General features: G+C 36.6%; 3 protein-coding genes across 4 annotated transcripts; 2 read left to right on the top strand and 1 right to left on the bottom strand.

The window, feature by feature from the left end:
- Positions 1-65: 65 nt before the first annotated feature.
- LOC124634359 (homeobox protein rough-like) lies at positions 66-14,328 on the bottom strand. The gene is made up of 4 exons (XM_047169916.1): positions 14,001-14,328; positions 1,782-1,902; positions 1,453-1,566; positions 66-773 (listed from the first exon to the last, which is right to left on the bottom strand). Exons 1-4 carry the CDS (start codon positions 14,326-14,328, stop codon positions 662-664), a joined length of 675 nt encoding a protein of 224 aa, XP_047025872.1. The 3' UTR covers positions 66-661.
- Positions 8,340-26,565, top strand: LOC124634357 (mannose-6-phosphate isomerase). 2 transcript variants are annotated; one of them, XM_047169913.1, is made up of 7 exons: positions 8,340-8,344; positions 21,246-21,544; positions 21,857-21,998; positions 22,262-22,438; positions 22,938-23,105; positions 25,015-25,217; positions 25,693-26,565. In XM_047169913.1, the coding sequence occupies exons 2-7, from the start codon at positions 21,359-21,361 to the stop codon at positions 25,897-25,899; spliced, it is 1,083 nt and encodes a 360-aa protein (XP_047025869.1). In that variant the 5' UTR covers positions 8,340-8,344; positions 21,246-21,358; the 3' UTR covers positions 25,900-26,565. The 2 variants fall into 2 exon arrangements, with proteins under 2 accessions (XP_047025869.1, XP_047025868.1); XM_047169912.1 differs by lacking the exon at positions 8,340-8,344 and adding an exon at positions 20,755-21,044 and having other exon boundaries at positions 21,223-21,544.
- Positions 16,037-19,426, top strand: LOC124634361. The gene is made up of 2 exons (XM_047169917.1): positions 16,037-16,184; positions 18,828-19,426. The coding sequence occupies exons 1-2, from the start codon at positions 16,037-16,039 to the stop codon at positions 19,400-19,402; spliced, it is 723 nt and encodes a 240-aa protein (XP_047025873.1). The 3' UTR covers positions 19,403-19,426.
- Positions 26,566-27,843: the final 1,278 nt, after the last annotated feature.

Here is a 27,843-nt window from a genome sequence, read left to right as displayed (position 1 = left end):
ACTAGACTTTATTTACATATATTTACGTAACATTAGTTTATTTTTCTACGAAAAAGTAAGTTGCTGAGACTTAATATATGTACTTACTTTTAATTTAATAAATTACATTACAGGTCTTTCATAACTAACGGTAAAATAAATCTGAAAAGTTAAAAAAATAGCTACTCCTGACTTGAGTATTTTTATGAGTTTTACAAAAACACAATTTAGATACGTAATGCTTATTACTTTTCAGGCTTGCCTACCTATTGAACGCGGAAAATAAACGTTTTTGGTACGATTGCTGTTGCTATCAGACGCGAACGCACTAAAACAACAATATAATGACCTCTAAGTAGGTCGTTCACATAAAATGTTTATTAAATCTATTGGGCTGCGGCCAGATTAAACTTAGGTACAGTTACACTGGTAACTGTTTTTTTATAATCGTCTCAAAATAAGTGTATCGGCCATTCATCCCACCCTCGTTTGGCCATTGTTTGAAAACGTTTAGTGCAATGAACAGTTTCAACTAGGTACGTTTCGCACCAGTGACGAAGTTCATTAACATACTAAATGGCTTGCTGTAACAGTTGGGTAAATCAGTTTGCTCAGCTTTTTCAGAAAACTAATTTCTTTTAGGCCCTATTTAAAGTATCATAACATTAAATATAGATATTTCCTATTTGTCGTTTATTGTTGGCGGATGAACTGGTAGACAGGGACACGGGGGCTGTGCGCAATATGCAGGAGACAGCACAGTCGGAAACAAGCCTGATGCAGCCGCTAAGTGTCTGGAAATAAAAGATACTTTAGTAATTTAGCCTTACAATACTAATTATTCTTTTGTCTGTATATCAAGACTGCGTGATTCTTTTGTCAGAAAACTGTTCAAGATATTGAGTGATCAGCCAGATGCCAGACGGCAGTCTTCAATCGAATCAAAATATTTGTGGGAAATATTTAAACTTCCTCTAAGATGAATCCGGTCAAAGGAATACAAACGAAGTTCAATTTTCCTTAATTGCATCGTTAAATTGTGATTTAAGTAGTACCTAAGTATTACATACATAGGTAACTAATAGTTGAAGATGATAGACACAGTTTTAACAACGGATTGCAAAATTACCTACTTACTGCTGTTAGAAGCTACACTAGGAAACCAAATATTAATTCCCACCATTTGGGTGTTGGACAAACCAATATTGTACCTATTTCAGGCATTCAACCTACCTAGTCATGCCTAGCAGTATGTTATTGATAAAACAGTTATTGTTTGATATAGCAGTCTGGGGAAATTCTCACGTTTAAAGTTATTGGATAAGTCCGTGAAACATCGCCGTGGGAATGGGCACAGCGCACAGTACCTAGATATGGCGATTATATATCGATTTCATGTGGATAGCTACACATTGAGTTTCCTACCGGTTTTAATGATTAATAAGGTAGAAATTAAATATAGTATTTATTTACCTGTATTGTTGATCCAGTTGCGCTTTTTCAATCCGTTTGTCTTTAGCTCTTCTATTTTGGAACCATATCTTGACTTGAGTTTCACTAAGCGATAGGGCAGATGCTAGTTCACATCTGGAATTAAATGCCGCATTAAAATTTATAATAATGACTTATCAGTTCCAGATTATTAGTTACGAGTAGCAATTTGCTAATATGCTAGGCCTCGGTGCCCATAGGACAGAAGTTCAATACCGCGCAAATCAATATGATATGTATTCTAGGATTCTTCGTACCTAAGTAATAAAAAATAGGTAGTCGATCTAGTAAGATGACTAACGATAAATTACCTTCTAGCCCTAGCGACATATTCTCCCCTAGCGTACTCCAGCTCAAGCCGAAGAGTTTGATGCGCAGAGAAGGTGGTGCGCTGTCGACGCGGCCGGCTCTCCTTGCGGCGTCTGCGTGCCACTGTCGACAAATTCAAAATTTATTAACATGTTCACCTAAAGCTAGGGAAGTCTTCAATCTGAAATTCAGAATCGTTGGTACGTAATATATAGGTATCAAAGTTTGAAAGCCCGGGTGGGTCCCCCATCTCAAAACTCACATTCCTACTTACAAATTATAGTGAAATTGCCTCGATCTGCTAAGACTTTCCGAACTATCTGTCTACCTCGTTGAAATTTGTTTAAGTCCTCTTACAACTTCATCGAACGATTATGTTCCCAAATGCCTAATTCTCTCACCTAGTTTAGGTAAACTTACTGGACTTCTAACAGAAAAATCCTCAAGTTTCCCACGAGCGTACAACCTACTCAAGACGTTACAAAAAACCACGCGCAAATCTAGTAAGGATTCCTTGCAATTCCCGTGTCCCGGAACCTATGTGTTGGAGGTGTGAGAAACCTACGCTTGTAAGAGCTCCGATTCCGCACCATATTGTCCCGGAAGTGTCTCGACTCGAGTGAAACCCTGCCCGCTACAAGGGTGAATCACGATTATTTAATCGTCCATAATTTGCTACCCGATATTGCTTACAAATTATCTGGACACTGATACATGAGTGTGTAAGGGCTCCGTCGATATTGTTTAATTAAACAAGTATGTACCTACCTACATACGTGATTTACATAGGTAGATAGGTACCTAAAAAAATATTTAGTTAAGTAATTAATTTAATGAAAAAGTAATCCATGGGTCATTAATTAGTATCAACCGTAACGCTTAGGTATGCTCCTTACTCACCCTTAGGTAGGTACTTATTATATCAGAAGCCATTTTTCATTAGTAGGTAGAATTTGTAATATGTACAACAGCGATTTACACAGTTTAATTTTACCAAGGGTCATCTATTACCAAGTAAAGCAGAACCCTTATGTCCGACATCGCCGGGATTGAAGCTCTTCACAGGCGCGACATATGGCGGAGCCGGATTGGTGTCCGTTACAATAATGTCCGGTCAATTAGTGATTGATTCACGAGCCGATGCTCTGTGCCTTCCGTATCCTGTGATTTGGCATTCTGTTGAGAATTTACCCTATTGGATACGGAAGCTAGCAGTTGCATTCTATTTAGAAAAGTAAAAATATAGATTAGTTAATTTTCTCACAAGTTAGACAGTGATTTACCCTTTTGGTTAGCTGATACCTAGGTTGCTTGTTGGTAGAATATATATAATACCTAGTTATGAATTGGTATATTATCTTAAAACAATCCCGTTAGCGAAAGAAAAGCCTTATTATTATATTTATACTTAAAAGATAAATAAGAGTTCGCATGATCAGTCTCGTTAGGCGCGGTCCGCGGATGCGTGCCAGATTGTTCTCATTCGCTTGTTTCTATTGAAGACAGGATTGAATGAATCATTATTGTAGTAGATACGTTAGTGGGAGATAAATCCTAATGAGAGATATCAAATACGTGGTATGTTATTCTACTGCTAAATAAAACGTTGAGCACCATAAGTCTTAAGACAATGACCATTGATATTGTGGAATTTGTAAGACATGAGCATTGTATTTCATTTGGCAACTACTCCTAGGCAAGGGTACCTACCTAGGCAACACTACCAACTTCCAATAATATCTTCTTTCTGCATCTGCTTCGTGAGTTCCTGAAAACGCGCAAATCAATTTCGGCCTAACCCTACCACGATCAACTGGACAGGCAAGAAACGGTCAGAAATACATATTCCGACGAAGACATTAGTAACCATAATAATGTGGTCTTCTCAAAAACATCCCCAAAAACCTGATTACGATAAAGCCAATAATCCGCATCAAAATCAAGTGCACGCGATCTACGAATAACAAGATTGGTTCAATTAGATAGCGCGAGAGAAAAGGGTGCGTTCCCTGAGAGTCGTCAGCTGTGGTCCCGCTGAGCACCGAATGTATGTAATTGGACCACAATGGCTGTATTATCTGACTGAACGTTGTCACATTAAATTGTCATACGCTTAATCGAGTCGAAAGTGAGTGTTGTTAGTGCATTGTCGGGGTATTAGCTTGATTTGTGTTACCTACTTAAGTTTTTTTTATGATTATCGGTGTAGTAGTGAAAAGAAAAATAGGTTTATTAATTTGTCATTCAAACAATATATGTATAGGTATTATTTAACTGTCTATGCTCGTAGATAGTTAAGTTTCAGAGTATTCTGCTTACTTAGGTTTAGATCTAAACAATCTATAATAATAAATAATATTTTTAAAGGAAAAATATAATGCTCCTCTCTAAACAAAAGACAACACAGATATTGATCAAGAATTTATTCTAACTACAAAAATACCATTGTAGTGTGCGATTAAAAAAATGATTGTGTTTGATCAACAATGCTAACAATAGCCACCGCATTAGGGTTGCGCCCCTTAATATTCATTAGCGAAGATCCCCTAATTACAGCTTCATTCGACCATTCAGTTGTGGCCATTTACAGATGGAAGTGCCATACCTGACTTGTTCGTGTTTTGTTTTCGATGCCTTTTGCTCAGATATTGATATTACGAAATCCACGCTTCACTGCCTTTCAATTGAACTCAGTACTCGTAGATACAGAAAACTCTGAGTGAAATCGTTTTCTTATTATTGGCAACTGGCTCTTTCCCGCTGTTCTGCTAAGTAGGAGAAGTGACGTGGAAAAGAAATACTCAGTCTGTTAGGTTTTGAATTATCTTGAGGGAAACATTTCAGTCCAGTCAAGCTTGCTGACTTGAATCGCTGAAAGTAAAAGATACCTACAGGTATCTTCAGATTAGCTACTTAACTATATAAATTGAGCATTTATATCGTACAAATTAGAATGCTTAGGTTCATCTGTTTATGCTTTTTACTAAAGGCTCCCAAGATTTCTTAACTGCGTGACTGTTTAACTCGTTCAAATAATTAGAAGATAGCAGGTGCAAAATCATTCTTGATCAACATAATATACTTAACCGTTTATTCTAGAACTTCAAATCCTCATTAGTTAAGCTCAACAATACGCTTCGTCTACCACGATCTTCGATAAAACCCTCGGTCAAATGCGATGTGAAACAAGACCGAACATTAACTGCAAGTAAAAATTGAAACGTTACATTGTTGCAATACTGTCGCACGTGCGAGCTCCCACGAGCTCTACGCTAAACACTGCACAATACAGATTTGAGAGGCCATGTTTTTTTTTTGTTATAAAAATTGATCGAATTAGGTATGTGTAGGGGTGTAGGCCGTATTTGGTTAAATGGGAACAATGTTCTTAGATTAGAAAGGAATAATCTATTAGAATGAGTTCTTAATATTAATTCGGGTTGCGTTATGATAAAGCGTGGACAAGCGTAATCTCAGGAAAGTTTTATACCTACACATCAATTTCAGAAAACTAGTATCCCACCAAAAACATTAAATGTAAAAAAAAGCCAATGCTCTACGCAATTCCTCCACCGTAAAAAGTTTTGAGATCGCATAGAAGCCAAGTCCTGTTCTACTTTATTTGTAATAATAAATCAATATTTTGTGACTATATCAATAGTTTCGTTCACTTTACAATAATATTGACTTGGCCATGAGCACAATAAACTACAAATATAATACAGCATATCTTGGAGAGGTGAAAGTCAAATATGAAGTTTAATATCACAGAATTAAATACTTTTAGTTTATTCAATTGTTACTAAATGACCGACAGTCAGTATCATCCAACATCAATGAACTGCACATGTACTATGGCGCATGTTTAGTCCATGGTGATCTCAAATTCCAATCAGTCCGTAATCAGTCCAATCGTAAAATCATGTCCATATAGAATTTATCAATTCAATGGTATTTACACATTATTACAAGGAGCGACTTTTAACTTGTGCTCATGGCCAAGACAGTATTATTGTAATGTGAACCAAACTATTGATATATATAGTCACAAACTATTGATTTATTATTACAAATAAAGTAGAACAGGACTTGGCTTCTATGCGATCTCAAAACTTTTTACGGTGGAGGAATTGCGTAGAGCATTGGCTTTTTTTTACATTTAATGTTTTTGGTGGGATCTAATTTATTTTTTGTAGGTCTCTTTCTTCTCTAAGTATATAACAAATTAAATTAACTTACATGCAACTAACTAAATATATAACAAACTAAATATGTACACCTAAAGTAGCACGTAAACAATATTTTTTTTAACCTAAAAAATTTTGAAATTGTCGAATTTTTTTATCGAATATCTTTTAGAATAAAAGAGATTTATTTCAGAGGTAGATGACGCTATCACATGAAATTGTTTGATTTTTTTTTAAGTACTACTTATACTAAGCTATGTAACGAAACCATAGCGCGATTTAGACCAGGACAACGCTATCTATCGAGCGAGCATGCAGTGTTTATCGCACTGCATTAATATGAAAGATTTTTTCATTATTCATTTCATTTAAACCTAGCTTTTTTATTAATATGTTGTATATTTAATACATAATAACAATATACCACTACGTAACAATAAAACAAATAGTAAAATTTTGTACATAAATAAATAACAAAGTTATCAATGCAGTCAAAATTCATACACAATGTTCTTGAAAAACCGCAAATATAAATTTGTTTCCTATTTTTTTATTAAGTTTTAAGGTTTTTATAATTTTCCCTTTATATGTAGCTAATAACCTATCTTGGTGCCAAATTTGAAGGTTCTAAGTTTGCTAGAAGTACCTTAGACTTTTGATGATCGGTCAGTGAGTGAGTCAGTGACAAAATCGTGTAACTTTGATCGCTCATAACTCGTAAACTATTTATTCAAATGTCTTGTAATTTTGAGACTAAGCTTGTTCTAATACTTACTCTTGGTCATCGAAAACCTAAACTCCTAGCTTTGTTCACATGGAAGATCCAGGGGGCTGAAATAGCCGCGAAACGCTTCGAGAAAAGATGGTACGGCCGTGCCCGCTTTGCTCGAGTCTTGGCTGGGGCACTGCCGTGCCCTCAGATCCATAGATAAATTAAAAAGTTTTTCAGAGGGGCAATCAAATTCGAACCTACGACCCCAGCATCTGCAAAAGTTATTTGTGATGTAATTAACCGTTATAATTTAATAATATACAACTTTAAACACATTAATACAAGTAATACTTGGTTCTAGGTGTTGTGTAAATTATTATATATCAACCAGATGTAATATAATATTTAATTAAAGCTTTGGAACTGTAATACTGAATAGTTCATTAAGTATCGCTGTAACTACCTAATATTTACCTACATTAATTAAACGCTGAAACATAAAGCGAGCCTAAACACAAAATTACAACATTTGTTGTTATAATCAGTTTCATGGACTGTTATTTCGCAATAGTTATTATAGTTCGGCCATTCAGAGAATGCGTTCCTGACACGTCGCGATTGAACTGACGACGTAACTTTGCAATGGCGTTGCAGTTACGATAAAAATATTTTTGCTGGTTGTTTACCGTTTTAACAATTGAGGAGCATTAAAACAACATTATTATATCAATAATCAATGAATGTAGTTACGTCGTCAGTTCAATCGCGACGTGTCAGGAACGCATTCTCTGAATGGCCGAACGAGTTGAACAATGGATAGCGTAGCGGAACAGTGCCGACAATTTTAACGAGAGAGCGGGTTCGAATGGTTCTCGGCACGCCTCTATTGGGAGGCAGCGAGACGTGGTGTGGTAATCGCATCACTACAGAGTGCCGACAAGCGGGCCGTCACTACACCATCCGCCCCCCACCCCCTCCTCTCCACAGGCTCTACACCAAAGCTTTTTCAGCGACGCGACAAACCATTATGATTCTATTTTCATGGCAATAAGACTCCCCACAGAAAAAGATTTTCATACTAATAAGCTTAAATGAAAATTATAACGGCTATTGTTGTGGAGACAAACGGGGATTTTGTGTCGTAACGTTTCTGTGAATTTGGTGGAATGTTTAGGATATATTTATTTATGTGATATGATGATATTATCGTTCCACGGAATGCGAGATATTGCGACGTTTAAGAATGCAGGCCCGCCGTAAGCGGGCGTGCATGGCGTGCACCGCACGCGGGCGGCACGTCCTAGGGGGCGGCAAATCGAAATATCTTTTTACCAATTATTTCATTTCAATATTTCCGAAAACAGCAATAGCGCAAACTATTTAAGATCAATAATGCTCCAGCAGAGACTAAGTAATTTAGCTATAGTTTCAATCACGGACGTCAGTAGCGGCGTAAGGGGGAGGCGGGGGCGGTCCGCCCCGGGTACCACGTCTAGGGGGCGCCATCTCGGTCGGCACATATCTGCACGACCAGGATGGCACGGGCAAAAGGGACCATCCACGGAGAGTGCTTTTGTAATCTGCAAAGCCTAGGTTCACTACCAGTCGCAGTGCAGGCCCGAGACACGCATCGCCACGGGACTGAGCGAGGTGACACAGTCCGACTGTCAACCCTCTCCCCTCTGAATTCCTTAAAGTTGGAAAAAAAGCGCTCGCTTCGCTCGCGGCTTTTCCAATTTACCTACAGTGCTTTTTTTTACCGCTTTGGGTACTTTTGTGCCCCAAAACTCAAAAAATTTCGCGTTCGCTACGCTCGCGGCTTTTCCAATTTACCTATAGTGTTTTTCTTTAACCGCTTTGGGTACTTTTGTGTCCCAATACTCAAAAAAATTCGCGCTCGCTACGCTCGCGGCTTTTCCAATTTACCTATAGTGCTTTTCTTTAACCGCTTTGGGTACTTTTGTGTCCCAAAACTCAAAAAATTTCGCGCTCGCTGCGCTCGCGGTTTTTTCCGCTACTTTCTTTTAATTTGCTGGGGTATTTTTGTGTGCTTAACGATTTTTTCATTTTTGACAAAGCCCAGTGTAATATGTAGTTGTAGGGCGGCATAATCAATTCTGCACGCGGGCGAACAAACTGCTAGCGGCGGGCCTGTAAGAATGCTTTGTTACAACTTCGCAGATGATGACATCAAAGTGTTTGGGTTGATCAGCATTTTCATCAATCATTAGGTTTGCTTCAAGTACCTAGCTACTTAGTCGTATTCAATTACTAGAGGAATTCTTAGTTTTCTTATTCATAGTGAAGCTCAACTACTGCTGCTGATCAACATAATAAGAATACTGGCACAACATTGAAAAAATATTATTCCGTTGAATCCATAAAGAGATGTCCAGCAAAGAGTTGTGTGAAGGGATTAGGGAAGGAGGTTCTACGGCGCAAAAGGCTTATCTATGGACACCCTCCATTATATTCAAATATTTTTCTAGTGATATTTTATTTTTACGAGTAAGCTCTGGACGCAAAAGAGATAGCTTTGATCTCTGTGCTTCTTTATAAAACTGGATTGAAAAATATATTTTGCGCTATTTATTTTTATTTTATCTGATTCTTGTTTACCTGCTTTAATAAAGATAAGAATATTATATGTTTAAAAGTAAACGACATTTTTCTACGAATTTCAATGATAGACAAAATATAAAATTGCTATAGATAGTTCAACTCAGATTTGCGCGCGGCCCTATGTGTGCGTCGGCTTGTAAATATACAACTTTCATTCGTGTGACAGTGACGTCGTCCGAGCATGACGTGTTCTCATCGCTTTTTGTTATGGGTACAGTCGTTTACGAAAATGTCTAGTTCTTCACGGAGAAAATGTTTTAAGGAGTCAGGTAGCGTTTCAAAAAAATGAAACAACATTCAAAGCTTTTTATTATTACATTTTACAGTTTATCATTATTTTCTCATACGGCTTTTCAAATTGACATTGACAGTATCTAAGAAATAAATGAAGTGAAATATCTAAGATGAATTAAATACTCCTTACATATTTTCTAGCTCGGGGTACGCGGACAATAAATAAATGTGTGGACTAAGAATGTAAAAGACCTATAATTTAGTATAATAATGGAAACAAAATGTGTGGGGTGGGGTGTGTATTTTAAAAAATTATATTGCTTCGCATAATGTCGACCAAAATAAGACGGAAATAATGAAACTCATAAATGAACGTTTAAGTCAAATTGATGAAGGGATGTTGGGTAATACTTGTCGACATGTACAAAAGAAAAAAGAAGAATACTATAGACATTTTGACATGGAGTCAGAATGTATAATTAACATTGGTGAAAGTAGCGAATCCGAAAATTCATCATTTGATTTTTCAAGTAGCGATACAGAATCATTATAAATAAATAAACTAAATTACGTAATAACTGTACTTTAAACAGCCGTATACAACCCCTAAATAACTGTATTTGTACCCGACTGTACCTCTTGTCACGCACACAAAGTCACTGTATATGTACAAGGGTTACCCACACATAGGGCCGCGCGCACGACTGAGTTGAACTTACTATAAGTAGGTACCTATATACATACTTATACCTATTTACTTACATTTCAATAGTGACGAACCATTCTTAATTTGGTCGCGCCATCAATTTAGCCTAATCTTAAGACTGATAGAATGATAATCTTAAGACTATGATAGAAATAAAGTGGTCTTAATAACGGAAAATTCAGGTCAGGACTCAACAGCTACGCCGTAGCTTCGTAGCACTTGTAGGTATAGGCTACGAATTACTACGACACAACTTCAGCAAAATGTAATGGGATCTGCTGTAGGTCATTTTTTTTCTGTTGCCCATGATTAAGGGTGGTTAGGCCCAAACTGGTTAATCTAGTTATGGTGAAGAAAAAGCGTCAAACCGTGTAAGATGTGGTTTTATGACACTTTGTTGTTTTCTTTTTATTTTTATATCCTGGCCTAACAAAAAACTTTTTTAGTCCATAAATTTACATAGACTCTTACTAATTATTTTATATTGAGATTGAGTTCTATTTTATCACATTTGCAGGCAAAAACGGCTAAACTGATTTAGACACAATAGTATAGGTACATACCTATTTTGGAGACGGACATAATAAGATACTTACCAACTTTTTATGTAGTTCCCGACTAAACATTTCCCTATAAATATTTACCTCCTTTCTCGTCTAGGTACTACTACTTGGTTGAATGTGAAACAGTCAAAGTTATAAAAATGGCAACACACAACACACAACACTTGCGGACTTCCCCAACTCTTCCGAATAATCATGAATCGGGTCCACCTTCGATCTACCCAGCCACCATACCAAAGAAACATACTTTAAAAAAAAATGTTAACAGAACGAATCTACGAACGTTTTATAAAAGTTTTTAGTGTTGTGATGATAAACACAAGGTATGTTGCAGATTTTTTAAAGTAGGTATATCTGTTTTTTTAAGAAACGCAGTTTGTTCTTTAGATTTTTATTCAGACGCAGATCAAAATATTTTTTGCATAATTTAGGTACCTTCTCTAGAATAAATATGACATGAATAGGAAGGGAGTGAGTGTCAGTATGACGAGTGACAGGGGAAAATGGAAGAGAATGACATATTGCGCCGACCCCAAATAAAATTGGGAACAGGGCAGGAGGAAAAAAACCTTCTCTAATATAACTGAAGAACGGCTGGACAGATGTGTTTGAAATTAGTGGGGAGGTAGCTCATAGAACCAGACATAAGCTTAGGTACTCCCTGGACTTTTCATCCCCACCTGGGTACCTACGGAAAGAACTTTCTCAGTGAAACTGCGGGTGGAAGCTAGATTAATTGTACAAATAAAATATCTATTTCATTGCGATTTAATTTAATTTCAATCTACAAAATTCTTAATTACTTATCCCGAACAATGTTATCAGAACAATTTTTCAACAAAATCGTTGCTTAAATTCTGAATCATAAAATGAAATACATATTATAAAGGACCGCTAGGTAGGTAATTGACTATACAGCGCTACATATCCCCGAATTCTCAACGAACGATCTTTACAAACGAAGAAAATATAATTTCATGTTTGTTAGCTACATTACTAACACTTAGTAATTAAATCATTTTTTTTTAGGTACGAAGGTATTTCGTTAATTTGATTATCCCACCCAAAACAAAAATGTGAAAGACTGCCAAGTTCGATAATATGGGAATGCTTCGCCTATAAAAGAAGTGAGATCTGAATAAGTACCAAGTTCCATACACATACCTCAGTTAAAAATAGTTACTTTTTAATGATGTTACTTTTTAATGATGACTACTTTACTAATACTTTGACTAAATACAAACCTTTGTACCATTCGAAGATATATTATATAAATATAGATAAATTTAGTTCGTTTTAGTTCCTTAGGGGTATAAATTTACACCGGGTATAAAACACCTTCATTATTTTGAAACCGACTCACACTTGGCCATTTTCAGATTTTTCCCTTTACCTTGACATAAAGACCTACCTCCATGCCAAATTTCAAGTCAATACGACCATTGGAAGTGGTCTAGGTTTTTGATGAGTGAGTCAGTGAATCAGTGAATAAGTGAATAAGTGAATCAGTCAGTGAGTGTATAGTAAAAATAGCGATTTTCTGACGTCAATATCTCAAGACCTACAATAGGTATATTAATGAAATTTTGTATTTTAGATAAGTGAGGGGGTCTCAACAGATACTAGAAATTTGATATGCGTAAATAAAATAGATTTTGAGTTACAGGGGGGTCGAATTTGGCCCGAAATGGTTCGTGTAATATAACCCACGGCCGGTGTGTCGCCTTTTTTGCTCGAACTTGGCGGACACACTGCCGTGTGTCTAGATAAAAAGTACTTAGATAAACATTATAGAGTTAATGTAAGTGCATACAATCAAATGCACTTAACTAGGTATAGCTTACCCGTACCTGCTCGAGGATAGAGCCTAGCGAGGTCTAAAACCTAAGTTAGGCTTTTTTGTTTTAATTTATATTTAGTTAATTCCATTCATGAACATTTTCATTTGGAAAACTTCCGTTTAGAAATAAAATTCATCAACTTTCCTTTCCTCAACACACATTTCCATGAACATCTATATAATATTTGAACATCTTGACGATCTATGTTAAAACAAAACGGTTATAAAATGTACATACATCCAAATTATACTCAGTCTTCGGGCAGACCGCTTAGGTTGCGATTGGCCCAAAGTGATACCTAAGTGATTTTTTATATAACAGTTCCCATTTTAATCAGCCAAAATATTGGTATCGCTGTGCGTTATTACTAATATCCACAGACTTCACTATAACCATCCAAAATCACCTATGATTCCTTTATCAGAGTATTTCGCGTTCTAATAAATTGATTAAATAAATGATAGTGTAAATAACTTGATGTGACAAATAGGTACGATAATCATAGCCAAAAACTTGCATGAAAAATATTGATACATAGGTACCTAGGGTAAATTATTTGGATCAAAATGAGCGTAAAAAAATGTGCATCTTCCGAAGCGTATTATTTCTATTTCATGAATAATTCATGACTAATTACCTAGGTATGTACTAATAAATGTAATAAAATTGTGGTTAAGTGGTTACATAATATATAGTAGGTACTGCTACAAAAATGGAAGTATCATTGTCATGAGCCACCTTAAACTAAGGCAGGTATTTCCATTAACCACATAATTAACATGTTTAGGAACTTAGATACGACATCTATAATCATATACATCGTTGGGTAAGTAGGTACAGACCGTTAATTTTTTGTCACCCACGGTTTTTTTGTTTTTGACGAAGTTAAAATTCGGTTTTATTCATTCACAGTTCAATACGAATTTAATGACGTCTGTGCAAACTTTGTGATAACAGACGATGAAGTCAGACCAGATCCAGGCCCTATTTACCTACTTCTTCCCTACCCTTCTTCTGAAGGGATATTGTAAAATTCGAGCAAAATCTAGCATAGAAGATCATCTTGAGTTGGACACTGAAGACCTATTTTGAATAAGAGTGTTTTCTAGAAAATTTACCTATTATGTACAAAAGTTATTGAAATCCCAAAAAAACACACCAAACAATTTATTTACTGAGAATAAAAATAAAAAAGTATTTAAACGTGCTATTATTTATTTATCTTTTGCTGAATCTGTAAGCCTGTTAGTAGGGTAGTATCTACTTGAACGACATGAGAATCGTTACATTTGCATTCAGTAGTACCTACGTATTTATTAAAAAAGGTTGCAACAGACAGAATTAAAATAAACTTACGAAAAGCAGCCAGACCAGCTCCGAAAGCTAATTGTTGGTGCGGCAGCAACATCGGGCGAGGACACAGAGGCAGCGGCGGCGGTGGCGGCCACAGCGGCTGTTCCCTCGGCTGCACCTCCAGCGAACCTTCGCTCTCTCCGATCTCCACGTCCGAGGACGACTCGCTCTCGAACCCCGAAACATTTTCCACGACACTCGCCCTCTTGGGCTCCTCTAAATGACCGTAAATACGAGCAAAGAATTTCCGCGGCGACGACGGCCGGGGAGTTTGCAGCGTTTGCACAGTTTTCGCGTCTGTCTGACCATTCTCCTCAACTTCCTCGCTCATCGTCTTAATTATCGTTTACGCACGTGTTATCCGATTACGGGAGATTGGTCAATTGACAGCGTCAGGTGCATACTAACATCCCCGAGGATCGCCGCCCCGCCCCCTGCTCGCTCCCTCTTCATCCCGTGCGGGAATAAAGGGGAAAGGGTGAGTGACGACCAATGGGAACGAGCGATTTTTGTAAACCCGACCCCCTAGGCGGGATTGTAAGTGAGACAAAGTTATTGCTTTTCCTAACTTGGTGCCTAGTTTGAAGTAATTAACTTATTTTCAAACGTTATTTTATTTCTTTTATTTAAATGAAGACGTTGAGGTTGTAGGTAGGTATTAGGTAATTTACCTACTAAGCAAGTTATGGATTTTTCTGGTAATTAGGTGCTTAAGTAATCAATCTGGTAAGTAGGTATTAAGTGTGGTTTTCTGATGTTTAATCTTTTGCCTCTACTTTATTTTCGCTCTAGGTAAGTATTGAACTTAATAAAAAAATATTAGTCTCCTGCAAATATTAGTAGGTAGGTACACCTATGGAGACAAAATGAAAAATAGTTACAGTTACAACGTCCCACTTAGGTAGATACTTGTAAGTACATAGATAAATGTTTTAAAAAAAGAAGAATTCAGAATTTTAAAAATAAACGAAGGTAATGGGTTTTCGAAATCTTCTCGCATTTTGGGGTAGGTAATTTCGGAATTAATCCGGTTGTAGTTGTAAAGTCAGTAAAGTTCAGATTATCTGAATAGCTCGTGGCTGAGATGCAGGCAAAGTACAAGTTCCATTCGATCATAATTAGCATTTACTTAGTTCTTGGATGGGTCCCCATATTTATTTACACAAGTATCAACATTCTCCATTCTTCGTTTTTTAAATTCCCAGTAGCCTTATTCGCTAACTCCACTGACAGTTCGCAGTTATCATCATTTGGTAAAGTGTACATCAGTAAATTGTCAAACAGCTATTTTCTTATTCGCTAACACCAGTTACCACCCAGGGGCCCGATTCTCCTAATTTTACTTAAGCAACATACGATTCACGTTCGACTGCGAACCAATCCCGTTATTTTTTCTTTGAAATAAATGTTTTTATCCTTTTCTGTCATTCAATAATGAATAATTTTGTCTGCAAATGATTAACTATTGCAATATGATTGTAGAGCAAACTACCGTATAGACCAAAATCACCAAAATAGCAGACCAATCGCACACCAATCAAATGTCAATCGAATACGATTGGTATTTTATTAGTAGCAGAATGCCCGATATGGTTAAAACTGCTATTGCGATCATATTGCGATTCGATTTTGACATTATTAACTTAGGAGAATCGGGCCCCAGATACTTATGCCTGTTTTCACCAACAATCTCTTACCGTTTCCCTAACTAAATGTCACTTAGAATAAGGGCTCCTCCAATAATAAAGGATATAGGAGACACTTAAACTTTGGTGAAAACGAAATTCGTATTAAGTGTTCCCCTAATGCTCTTAGGGGATTCCTAAATTTTATTAATTTTTAGGTATTTGTTGGTGAAAATAGGCACTACTGTTCTATTGGCATCCTATTAGGTACCTAACCATAGATACTTACCTAAACACGGCACTTCACATAGGAAAGTATAAACTCTTTTTATCGAGATGTGAGTGACGTTTTAAAAAAATAAAGTCCCGTCATGTTGCGGTTGCAAACGTAAGCGATTCGGGCATTCTCATTCAATGTATAAATATTTAGCAAACTGCAGTATAATGCACCGAAATGCTGCAGTTTTAACAATTTTGTGCGTACTCTTGTGTCTTACTTTCAACTACACATTCCCGCTGCATAGAGAAGGTTTGAACTGGTCCATGGAAGGATACAGTAACCGTGAGTATCGTGAGAGAAGACAGTAAGGAGACCTTAGAGCATTTAACATCTGTAGAAGCTGAGCTGCTCTGCACCCACCGTAACCCGATGGATGTAGCCTTCGCACTCAGCGAGATATACTCAGGTATATACTCCTCCAAAACGTCGCTGTCTCATGTTCATTCCCTGAGCTTGAAGGGTTTTACGGGAGCGCAAATACCGACCACCGCCCAAAACACCCTATTCCTGGTTCATACGCAAGAAGAGAAATCTGATCTTATTAGCCAGGGATACGGGTCCGGTGAAGGGTCGCGTACCTTAACCATTCACGAGGCTCAGGGACTGACATACGACAGCGTCGTCATCATAAACACTAAGTCTAGGAGGCTCCAAATTCATGACAGCGTCTCCCACGCGGTAGTGGCAGTGTCGAGACATACGGCTAGCTGCGTCTACTACACAGATGACGCCGACGATGCCACTGGCCGTTTCATTAAGCGAGCGATGGACGCTCCAATAAAAACGGTCGTCGAATACAACCTCAAGACGGCCATGCAACATCGAGACTCCACTGTCATGTTAGCCCTACTAGCACTCGCAAAGTCCCTAGTCGCTAGCGGGAAATGAGACCAATCCCCAATCCGTTCCTGTCCCATAATCGTGTCAAACTAAGTTGCCTAAGTCCATGTGTAGTCTAATATTAAAAAAAAAGTAAATCTGTATATATATATACATACATTTAAACTAAGTACATAAATACGCGGTGGACTCACATAGTCTTAAGACAGCAGACATAAGTTTGTGAGGCCAAGACGACTCAAATTATAATTATGTTAAAAAAATGTAATTAAAAGCGCGGACCCCCAAGTCTGCGGTAAGGTTTAATTAATAAAAAAAAAAGAACATTTGTAGAAACCTGAATTACCTATGAGTGGACGTCTCGTTTCTTTGGCAGAGAGGGAGGTACGGCAATGGCGCCTCCGGTTGGTTAAAACCTCTAAGTAGTTGAGCCAGCCTTGTTTTACGACTGAAGCAATAAAATGCTTGATATTTTTCTCAAGGCTAAAGTCGTAATAGGCATGATGACAGTAATTAAAAATCATTAAAATATTATACTTATTAACTTAAAGTTGAAGCTTGGAATATAAAACGCGCATTGTATTCTTTTTTAATAATGTGATTAATATTTATTTTTATAAAATAAAACTACGAAATAAGGCAATCCGCCATGATATCTTGAACACCAATCAGAGCGCGTGACGTCACCTTTTGGTCGACGCATTAAAAACTCACACAAACGTCACATTTCGTATTGTAAACTTCCTCTGCGAATCTCTGTGTTTTCATTAATTAATTGTTTATAATGAGTACTATTTGAATGTAAATGTTATTAAAATCGAATATAAAATAACACGAAACATGAAGCAAGGATTGATTAGGCAAACAACGCTAATTTGCCTAGAATCGATATATGCTAGGAGAGTTTTTGGCATCAAATAAAGATATCTTTAGGATGCAAAAAAGATGTATTATGTCTATGTGTAAACTAAAAGTAACAGACAGTTGTGCACCTTTTTAGGGTTCCGTACCCAAAAGGTAAAACGGGACCCTATTGTTTTCGCTCCTCTGTCCGTCCGTCCATCCGTCCGTCCGTCCGTCCGTCCATGTTGGATTTTTCACAGATGATATATTTCTGTTGCCGTTATAACAACGAATACTGAAAATTTGAATAAAATAAATAATTTGGGTGGCTCCCATACAACAAACGTGATTTTTTTTTTATGGTACGGAACCCTTCGTGGGTAAGTCCGAGTCGCACTTGGCCGGTTTTTTACCATTTAGACCTCGTACAAAACCTATATTATACTAGAATCTAGAAAACTATGTAAAAACTCACATCAAAGTGATCTTCACAAAAATAATGGTGTGGGTAAAAAATACTGGGCAATATTGGTTTTGAATCTCGCCTTGCAAGTTTAAGCCACTTTTTTCGTATTTTTTAATGTGAGAAACCAGAGAAACGTACACAAATAACTTAAAATGAGTTGTTATGGATGTGTTCTTACACTGGGGGACCCCACACCACTTATACACTTTCGAATTCATATTTAATAATAAAAAAAAACTTAATTATTGAACGAGCGTTGTTTACTTGCATCTTGTCAACCCAAGGCGTGACGTCACAAGTGACGGCATGACACTGACAAGCGTTTTCGCGCCGGATTCAAAGTGGACAGAGAAAAATGCAATTATTTGACAAAAAAACTTCGCATTTTTTTTAAATTAATGATTTTCCGTATAAAATAGACGTATACCTACATCATACAAAGGAATTTAAAAATTTGTCATCATGCCTATTCCGTTAGCAGTTTAGTTCTTAGTACTTATTTGTACTAGTTTCGTAATAGGTCCTTGTTGGTTTAGGTTTTATTCAAAAACTTCTGAGCGCACACGTTTAGAGTGCACCTGACTAGCGAATTGTAAATTCGGATTTTCCGCGAGCCAAATCCAAGCACTAGCAGTTCCAAAGATGATTTCCATTATGTATCAACACGCGACAAAATTTTGCTTACAGACGAACGTGACTACCTACATTCGTAGTCAAGTGCAATTAGTGCAAAAGCGCTCTTGGCACTTATGACCCTTACCTACTTATTGTTCTAGATTCGCGGATCTGCGGCAGAACGAATCGCCATGAAAATATTTTAGAACGAAGCAAAAAGATGGCTAGCAACATAGAAAATGCCTTTAAAAGATTTAAAGATTCGACGCAAGACATTTCCAGAAACATCCAAGCACATTTGAATACTGCTGTAAAGAATTCTCTCAGTGAAGAAGATCTTCGTCAATACGAACAGCTTGTTATAATGAAGAAGTATCCCTATTTAGATCTTAAGGAGATAGAATCAAAGTTTAGTAGCCCCTCTGAGAAAAATACAAGGCAGAGTGTTAAGTATGATTCAGGAACGAATTACCACGGCGACCCTAGTTTTTGTGAACCTTTAGACGACGCGCCAAATGTAGAAATAACTAACAGAGGTCTAACTGGATTCGCTATACCTGCCAAAATAGTTAAAACATCTAAATTGCTGGAAACTAAATTAAAGCTTAACAATATTAAGAGCATTGATGGCGGTGCCGCTAAGCAAAACGCAAAACTGACATCAACTCCAGTTCCTCGTCCTTCAGAAAGTCTTCGTGATGATATTATGTATTATGAAGAAAATAATTTACAATAAACTTTTCTAACATATCTTTGGCAATGGTATTTTCTTGCTAAATTCTGTCATACATAACCGGTCTATGCCTACTTTCTTGATTTCTCCTACAAACTAAGAAAAATGCTGTAAATGTGGCACAGAAATAAGTGGTACTCAGAAGTGTTTTATTTGTTTCCTCAATATTTTTTATAGACACTGCTAAAAAATAAATCGGCTAAAACAGGCTAAAGGGAAATATATTTTTTAATTAATTTTTGAACAAAGTAGTCAAGAGCAAAGGAGGAAATTTCTGAACGTATATCAAATTGCCAGTGTCAACTGCATGCATACTGCATGTCAAATGAATGCCATTTGTCATTGTCAATGTCAGTCAAAGCCATAGACATAATATTAGTAAACAGGACTGCGCATATAAACCCAAAAAACGAGCCGAGTGAAACAGTTAGTACGGAGGCTGTCTGTCCCTTTCTAATAGGGTGACTATGAGATTAAGCTATGTGAGACAAATCCGAATTTGCTAAGATTATTAAACACAGATTAGTATTGAAGTTTTAACTTACGCAGTTTGTGACCTTAAGATACTAATAAAGGCTTTTAATAATTAGCGGAAATTAGCAGTATAAAAGCAAGAAGATTCGAAGTGAAGACTGTTTTTTTTGTATTTCTACTTCATATATAGACTGCTGAGCCATTTATGTCGCCTTTCTTCATTTTTTGGGAAGCTATAACAATAGTACAACAGTTTTAAAATCCATCACCCATATTTTGACTCGTTACAAGAATTCATGGGCACCCTAGTTGTTTGGTTTACGAAAATGTTATTATTAGCTAACCTGTGGAACGATATATTGCAACCACCATAGGATTCACTTTTGCAAGTAGAAACGCAACACTTTTTCACCATTTTAATAGTTTAAATTGATTTAATACAAAAAAATATAAACAAAATTTTAAATGCTGATTACGCGCCAAGAATGTTCAGGGTTACCACTAGAAAATAAAAAAAAAAGCAAAATAAAAATTTATGTTGTTTATGTTTTAATAATAAATACGAATAAATTAATGCGATTGTTATTAATTTGTTGACTTACAATTGTTAAAATAAGATAAAAATATAAGTGATTCAATTGTTTTTGGGAAGACAAAACTTTTGATCACAACATTTTTTTATGCTGGCAAGGTGTTAGAAAGAGACAAACAGCCTCCGTTCGAACTATCCCTCTCGGCTCGGATTTGCCTCTGTGTATTATGCAACCAATTTAGTACCTTATTGCGTTAGAATAGAGTTCATTTTCGTAAATATATATTTTGAGCGTGCGCAATCTTGTTTAGTAATATTATATCTATGGTCAAAGCAAGCCAGTGAATTTTTTTGACCTACGATTCTTTCAAACTTTGCAAAGTTTCAATTTCATTGTGTTCTTCCTATTGAAGCAATTATTATATACAAGCCCATGTCGTCACATAGCACTCATGCTGGTTAATGTGTTCGTATCGACGAATGAACATCGTTAACGTGGACAATTGGGTTTATGTTTTACTGTTATAGACTCACGTAATTATCTATCAATGATACCCGTCGTATCGTTTGAAGAAGTTGTGTGTTTCTATTTTTAATTTATTGCTTTTTATTAGGTTGTTAACATTCTTGGATTAATCCGTAAGTATGCGGTGTATGTGCATCACAATACTTCATAGAAACTGGCTATTGTTTATAAAGTTTTTAAAAGTAAATAGTTTTTGCTGTATTAAATATTAGGAAGTAATTTTATATTTTGTAAATTATAGTAGGTGTTCTCGGGATTGATATTTATAAATCCATATGGATGACATTACAGAATAATGGAGTTGCAGTGCAAAGTTCAAAATTACGACTGGGGCAAGTTGGGCCTGGACAGTACAGTCGCCAAGTTATTGTCCAGTGCTCATCCTGACATTGCCATTGACCCGTCCAAGGCTTACGCTGAGCTATGGATGGGCACACATCCCAATGGACCTTCAATGATCATAGAGCGAGGTGTCCTGCTCTCTGAGTACATCAAAGACAATTTGGATGCTATTGGACCAGAAGTAAGAAAGAAGTTTGGAGTCACTGTGCCCTTCTTGTTCAAGATCTTGTCTATTAGAAAAGCTTTGTCTATACAAGCACATCCTAAAAAGGTAATTTTGTTTTCATAACTATTTAGAAAAACATGTTTTTCTATTGGCCTTCATGGCAATTAAATTTGCACTTAGCTGTTACTATGTCAATGGTACATTGTTGTTCTGATGATTGTAAAACAATTGTCCAAACATAAAATATTGCTTGTTCATTCCAATGGACATTCACAATAATGACATGCATTTTTCTTCAATCCTCATGGTAATATGAACTAGATAGTAATATAGTTACTCAAATAGTGCAATGAGCAATTTTACTACATATATATCTAAAGCTATAAGTAAAACAGTAGGTAATTTTCTTAATTACAGGAACATGCAGAGGAACTTCATAAGAACTTTCCGGATATGTACAAAGATCCAAACCATAAGCCGGAGCTTGCCATTGCTCTGACACCATTTGAGGCTCTCTGTGGCTTCAGACCATTGGTGGAAATCCAGAACTTTCTCAAAAGTATGTATAATTTCATACATACATATTTGTATAATTACAGCTGTTATGTATTGTCTTGATTTCTGCCGGCTACATTTTGTGGTTTATTTTTAATACCTAATGATAAATTTCATGACATAATTGTAGTTGTGGTTATTATACCTATATTTAGCCTATTGATAAAGAATTGTGATGGATATAAAACAAAATTTTACAAATTCAAAGAGACAACATTAGGATGCAGTATTTATCAAAATAATGTACAATTGTTTCTGGTGTTTCAGAATTGCCTGAGGTTGCCAATATGTTGTCTAAAGAGAGCATAGACAATTTTTTAGCCCAGCAAGAACAAGGAGACAGTCAAATAGTTCTCAAACCAGTGTTTCACTCTCTGATGACCAGTGACAAGACTGTGGTGGCAAGCACCTTAAAAGCCTTGCTTGAGAGGTTAGAGAAAGAAGGTTGGTATAATTTATTAATTTGCTCTGAACATATCTCTCCAATGCTGGCAAAAAATCCTATTGTTGGGGAATAAGTCTTGGTCATCCCATTTCTACCATTACATCAAAGACTTGGGTTTTACAGTGAAGGCTCAGCAATTGCGTCTGGTATTTTATTCTATTTAATGAGTGATAGTGTGCAAAGCTCAGGATTGAGGAGCTAGTAAAAATGTGTTTCTCCCTCATGTTAGATAGATAGATAGATAAAACATTTATTCAGACAAACAAAAAGACACCACAAAGATACACAATAAGAAAAATAAAACAAAACAAGAAGTGGGTAGAAGGAGAAACATGAAATACAATCAGAGATTAACGGCGCGCTGTAGTGTCTTATGTTTAAAAGAATTTCCTTGCATAGTTGTGTAATAGTGTTATTTTCTTAGCTGTTAAGACTGTTATAAAATATTTTGTGCTAATAGTGTGCAATAAAGGATATTCTATTATATTTTATTCACAGATGTACCAACACAGTCATCTCTCCTATACCCACTGCTAAAACGACTGCATAATGACTTCCCTGGAGACGTGGGCTGCTTGTCACCTTACTTCATGAATTATATGCTGTTGAATCCAGGACAAGCCATCTTCCTCAAGCCTAATCTACCACACGCATATTTGAGTGGAGGTATGTTAAAATTAATATTTATACTGTGGAGTCAAGTACCTATGTATTGTTTTTTAAAAGAGCCTATATTAAATTAAAAAAAAAATAAGGCAAAAAAATTATATTAATATTTTTATACCTAAGGCATTGTTTGTTATTTTATGAAATGATAAAGAAATGTTTGTCTGGAGTTAGTTTTACTGTCAGCATTGTAGACTAATATAGTGTTAGGAAGTTAAACTCTTGTAATTAAGATAAGCAACTCATGTATACCACTTCAGATAAAGTCCTTTTATCCATATATTTATATTATGATGCAATAGGATCTTGCAATAAGTAAGTAGTATTTCGCTCAATATTAACTGATAAAACTGTGGAGCTCTTTTATCAAACTAATATTATAATGCGAAAGATACATTGAAATTTACTTGCTGGATTAAATGCTAAAATAAATAATCATTTTAGCCTTAATTTCATAAACAACATTAACATCAGTTTTTACCTAAAAATAATGGTTACTTATGAAACTTGTACCTGAAAATTCATACTAAAATAAACAGTTTTGCGAGTACTAACGTACGTCGTAGAAGTACGTTGTCGTTGAACTTTAGTACATAAAATTTGTCCCATATTAATAATATATTATGTACTTATGTTTTTATTATTTAATATATGTAATAATAAATTATAATTGAATTGGACGCCCTGGATAGGAGAGTCCGCACACTGCTGACCGCAGAACGAATGCATCACCCACGATCGTCAGTGATGAGACTGTACATCCCACGGAAATGTGGAGGACGAGGTTTTTTAAATGCAAAGACGCTCCACAACCGTGAGGTGTGCAGTCTCAAAGAATATTTTCTCAAAAGCGACGTGGGTATGCACCGTGATATGGTGGCAGTGGACAGAGGACTCACCTCGCTGTCGTTGGCAAATGAGAACTGGCGCAAACCTGTCGTACTAACTACCCACGATCGCAAGGAGGTATGGCAGAGCAAACAGCTACACGGACGCTTCTTCGGGGCTCTTCATGGCCCCGATGTAGACTTCAAACCGTCCGTAGCTTGGCTACGCTTCGGTGACTTGTTTGGAGAAACCGAAGGGTTTGTATGTGCAATTATGGACGAAGTTATCCTTACGAATAACTACCGGAGATATATCGTGAAAGACGGGACGGTTGACATATGTCGGGCATGTCACCATCCGGGTGAGTCTATCAGACATATTATATCTGGTTGTTCTCGTTTGGCTAATGGTGAATATTTGCACAGACATAACCAAGTGGCCAAGATCATCCACCAGCAGCTTGCTCTGCAATACAACCTTGTAGACCTTGAGGTTCCGTACTACAAGTATGCGCCCGACCCAGCTCTCGAAAAGGACCATATCACGTTGTACTGGGATCGATCTATCATCACTGACAGGACTATTGTAGCCAATAAGCCTATATATAGTGGTGATAGATCGATTAGCGCGCCGCGCGATGATAATCGATGTCGCCGTTCCGCATGACGTGAACCTCGTGAAAGCAGAGAAAGAGAAACAAATAAAGTATCTCGACTTAGCGCACGAGGTTGTCGCCATGTGGAGTGTCGACACGGCTGTTATTGTGCCGATTGTCGTTACGGCCAATGGTTTAATAGCCAAGAGCCTCGACGAACACCTCAGGAGGCTCTCGTTGGGCGGCTGGATCAAGGGACTGATTCAGAAGGCAGTACTCCTTGATACGGCACGTATTGTGAGGAGGTTTCTGTCTCTGGGACCCTAACCACCGGTACCTTGGATCCTGTGCCCGATATCGGTGGCAACCTATTTTTTATATTTTTAAATGTTTTTTATTTTTATATTTAATATTAAAAAATGTAATAAATATGTGCAAGAATAAATGAATGAAAAAAAAAATATATAATTATTTATTTAAATCCAGATTGCGTAGAATGCATGGCGTGTTCCGACAACGTGGTTCGCGCGGGCCTCACGCCCAAACACATCGACGTGCCGACTCTGGTCGACATGTTAGATTACAGCAGCTATGCGCAAGAGCAGCTGTTGTTCAACCCACAGTTAGAAGACTGCAACTCTTGTGTTTGGAGACCACCTGTACCGGACTTCGCTGTTGTTAGAATAAAGGTATGGTAAAATAAGTTGTTATAAAAAATTCACGAGTTTAAGAGTCATTTGACAGCAAAATTTTCCAACTTATTCCCAATATACTGGGCGGGAAACGGCCACGTCACTCTTTTGGACTACTTAAAAGGGAGACACTTATGACTCGACTCCTTCTGAGACTTGTAAGAAATCGCATTGCGTCGTATTGCTCTTTTATTTTTGGGCAAAACCCTCTGCCAACTTCCATATAAAAGGTCAAGTGTAGGTACGTAGTAGATAGTCTCACATGGGTAAATTGTGTTAAAAAGAAAGAAAGATAAATAAATTTCCTGAAAGTTTACATTAACTGTAACTATCTTCAAAATCTTTATTCCTTTCGTTTTAATCCATCAAGAGATCGCTTTTAGACCTCCCATTCTGTCACCTAAACTTTATGAATATTTAGTTTTGTTTTGTACTTAAAAAATAATACATATTATCATCTGTTTATCTTTAGGTGGAAAGCGGAGACTCCTACAACACACAGAACCGGTCCAGCCCCAGCCTGATCATCATCACATCAGGTCAGGGCGAGGCTTGTGACACAGAGCCCGTAGCTGCTAAGCCAGGAGTCGTCATCTTCCTCAAGGCCAGTCGCCAGCTGACCTTAACGCCCGCTGAAGGTCATCACCTCGAAGTCTATCAGGCTATCTGTAATGTATGATGACTGATGGTGTATGAAGGTCCGTTTCACTAATTCCAAGTATGAGTAAAATTTTAAAGATAGCACGAGAAAAAAAAGACGAAAAATGTTGTATGGACATTGAATGACCATACAACTAATAAATGACATGAACATGTAATATTAAAATCTTTTATCTGAATGATGTTTTAAAAAGTTCGGTCTTTTCTTGGAAGTAGTAAAAAAGGCCCCTAATTAAGTAGCTTACTTGTTACAAATAGTTTAGGAGCGATTGTTCTTCGAATAGTTTTTCTTTTAAGGCTTATTTACACGAACCCAGTAGTCAGGAAGCCAGCATTATCCAAGTGGACATCTATAAAAACATTTGATATTTTGTACCCATAATTCCAAAGTTATTAGACCTACTTTGTACCCATAATTCCAAAGTTATTAGACCTACTTTGTACAGTATATGGCTTACATCAAAATGATCATTACATTATGAAAATTCAACATCATAACTGAGAACCTCCTTTTTGAGAAGTCGGTAAAAAATAATGAGTGGTCATAAGAAAATAGGTTTTTCATCCCACCATCTCGAAAAGAGTAGTTTTACCCTTTGATATCTGAGTGTAAAAGCCGTTTTTATCCTCTAGAGCGGCAAAGTGATTTGAATTTAGAACATCGTGTGCAATACTCCATTTGTGACAATCTTGATAAGACTTTTCAAACAAATACATATTAAACATATAAAATAATTATTCAATTAATTAAGTCTTCTTCTTTCTCCTGCCCTGTTCCCAAATATTACTTGGGGTCGGCGCAATATGTCATTTTCTTCCATTTTCCCCTGTCAATACTGACACTCACTCCCTTCCTATTCATATCATCTTTCAGGCAATCCATCCATCTTTTCTTAGGTCTTCCTCTTCCTCTCCATCCATCTACATTCATACTTAGCACACACTTTGTATTCAATTAATTAAGTAATATTTATTATTGTTTTTACATAGATTTTTAACCTCGTTTCATTTTTAAACTGAGTTTTCAATTAAATGTACTTTAATAGGTACTTCTTTTTAATTTGATGCTCATATGTGCGCGCCATTTTGTTTTTTGAGTTTAGAAATTTCCTCGATGAGGTGGGATGAAAAGTTACGTGTTGCACTCGAGTGCAAAGATTTTTCACCTTGTGCTCTTTTGATTCCCTCGCTATCGCTCAGGATTCTAATTATTGAAACACTCGCTACGCTCGTGTTTCAATTTTAGAATCCTTCGCTTGCTCGGTCATCAAAATTGAGCCCGCGGTTAAAAAGCAACTTTGCACTCTTGTATAACAAATAACTATTTCATCCCACCATCTCGGAAAGAGTAGTTCAATGTCTGAGTGCAAAAGCCGTTTTAATCCTCTAGAGCGGTAAAGCGATTTGAATTTAGAACATCGTGCGTAATACTTTGATTATATAAATGTCTAGATGGAGCGTCAAAAAGTGTCAGCCAACTGTTGGCTGACAGGCGCTTTCCCGCCAATCAGTACAGATCGTGTCGCTAAACTGTCAATACGTATTACGCGCGCTAAGTAAAATACAAATAACAGCGATAATTGTATCACTTTTTTTAGACTTTAATTACACATTATCGTCAAATGACGATCATGTCATACACATGTGTGACAATGAAGTCTGCCGGATTTATAAAGGAAGGGTAAAAAGTACCAAATACACCCAGAAAATACATATTTGTTTTTTGTAATTATGATTACTAAATCACACTTTTTTAATTATTCTTTTCCATAGATACATTGTCTTTCAGCCGAAAACATGGATAATTTTATAATACTTCTAAATTACAAAGAAATAATTAACCTTATACTTATTTGCTATACAACACACTTAACCTTAAAACCTTTTTATATTTTCCTACTGTGATACAAATATATTTGTATAATGGCTTCTAATACCAAACATATGTGTATAATGGCTTCTT

Source organism: Helicoverpa zea, chromosome 11 (assembly GCF_022581195.2).
Source record: "Helicoverpa zea isolate HzStark_Cry1AcR chromosome 11, ilHelZeax1.1, whole genome shotgun sequence".
Taxonomy (NCBI): domain Eukaryota; kingdom Metazoa; phylum Arthropoda; class Insecta; order Lepidoptera; family Noctuidae; genus Helicoverpa; species Helicoverpa zea.
This window is presented reverse-complemented; position numbering and strand designations above follow the sequence as displayed.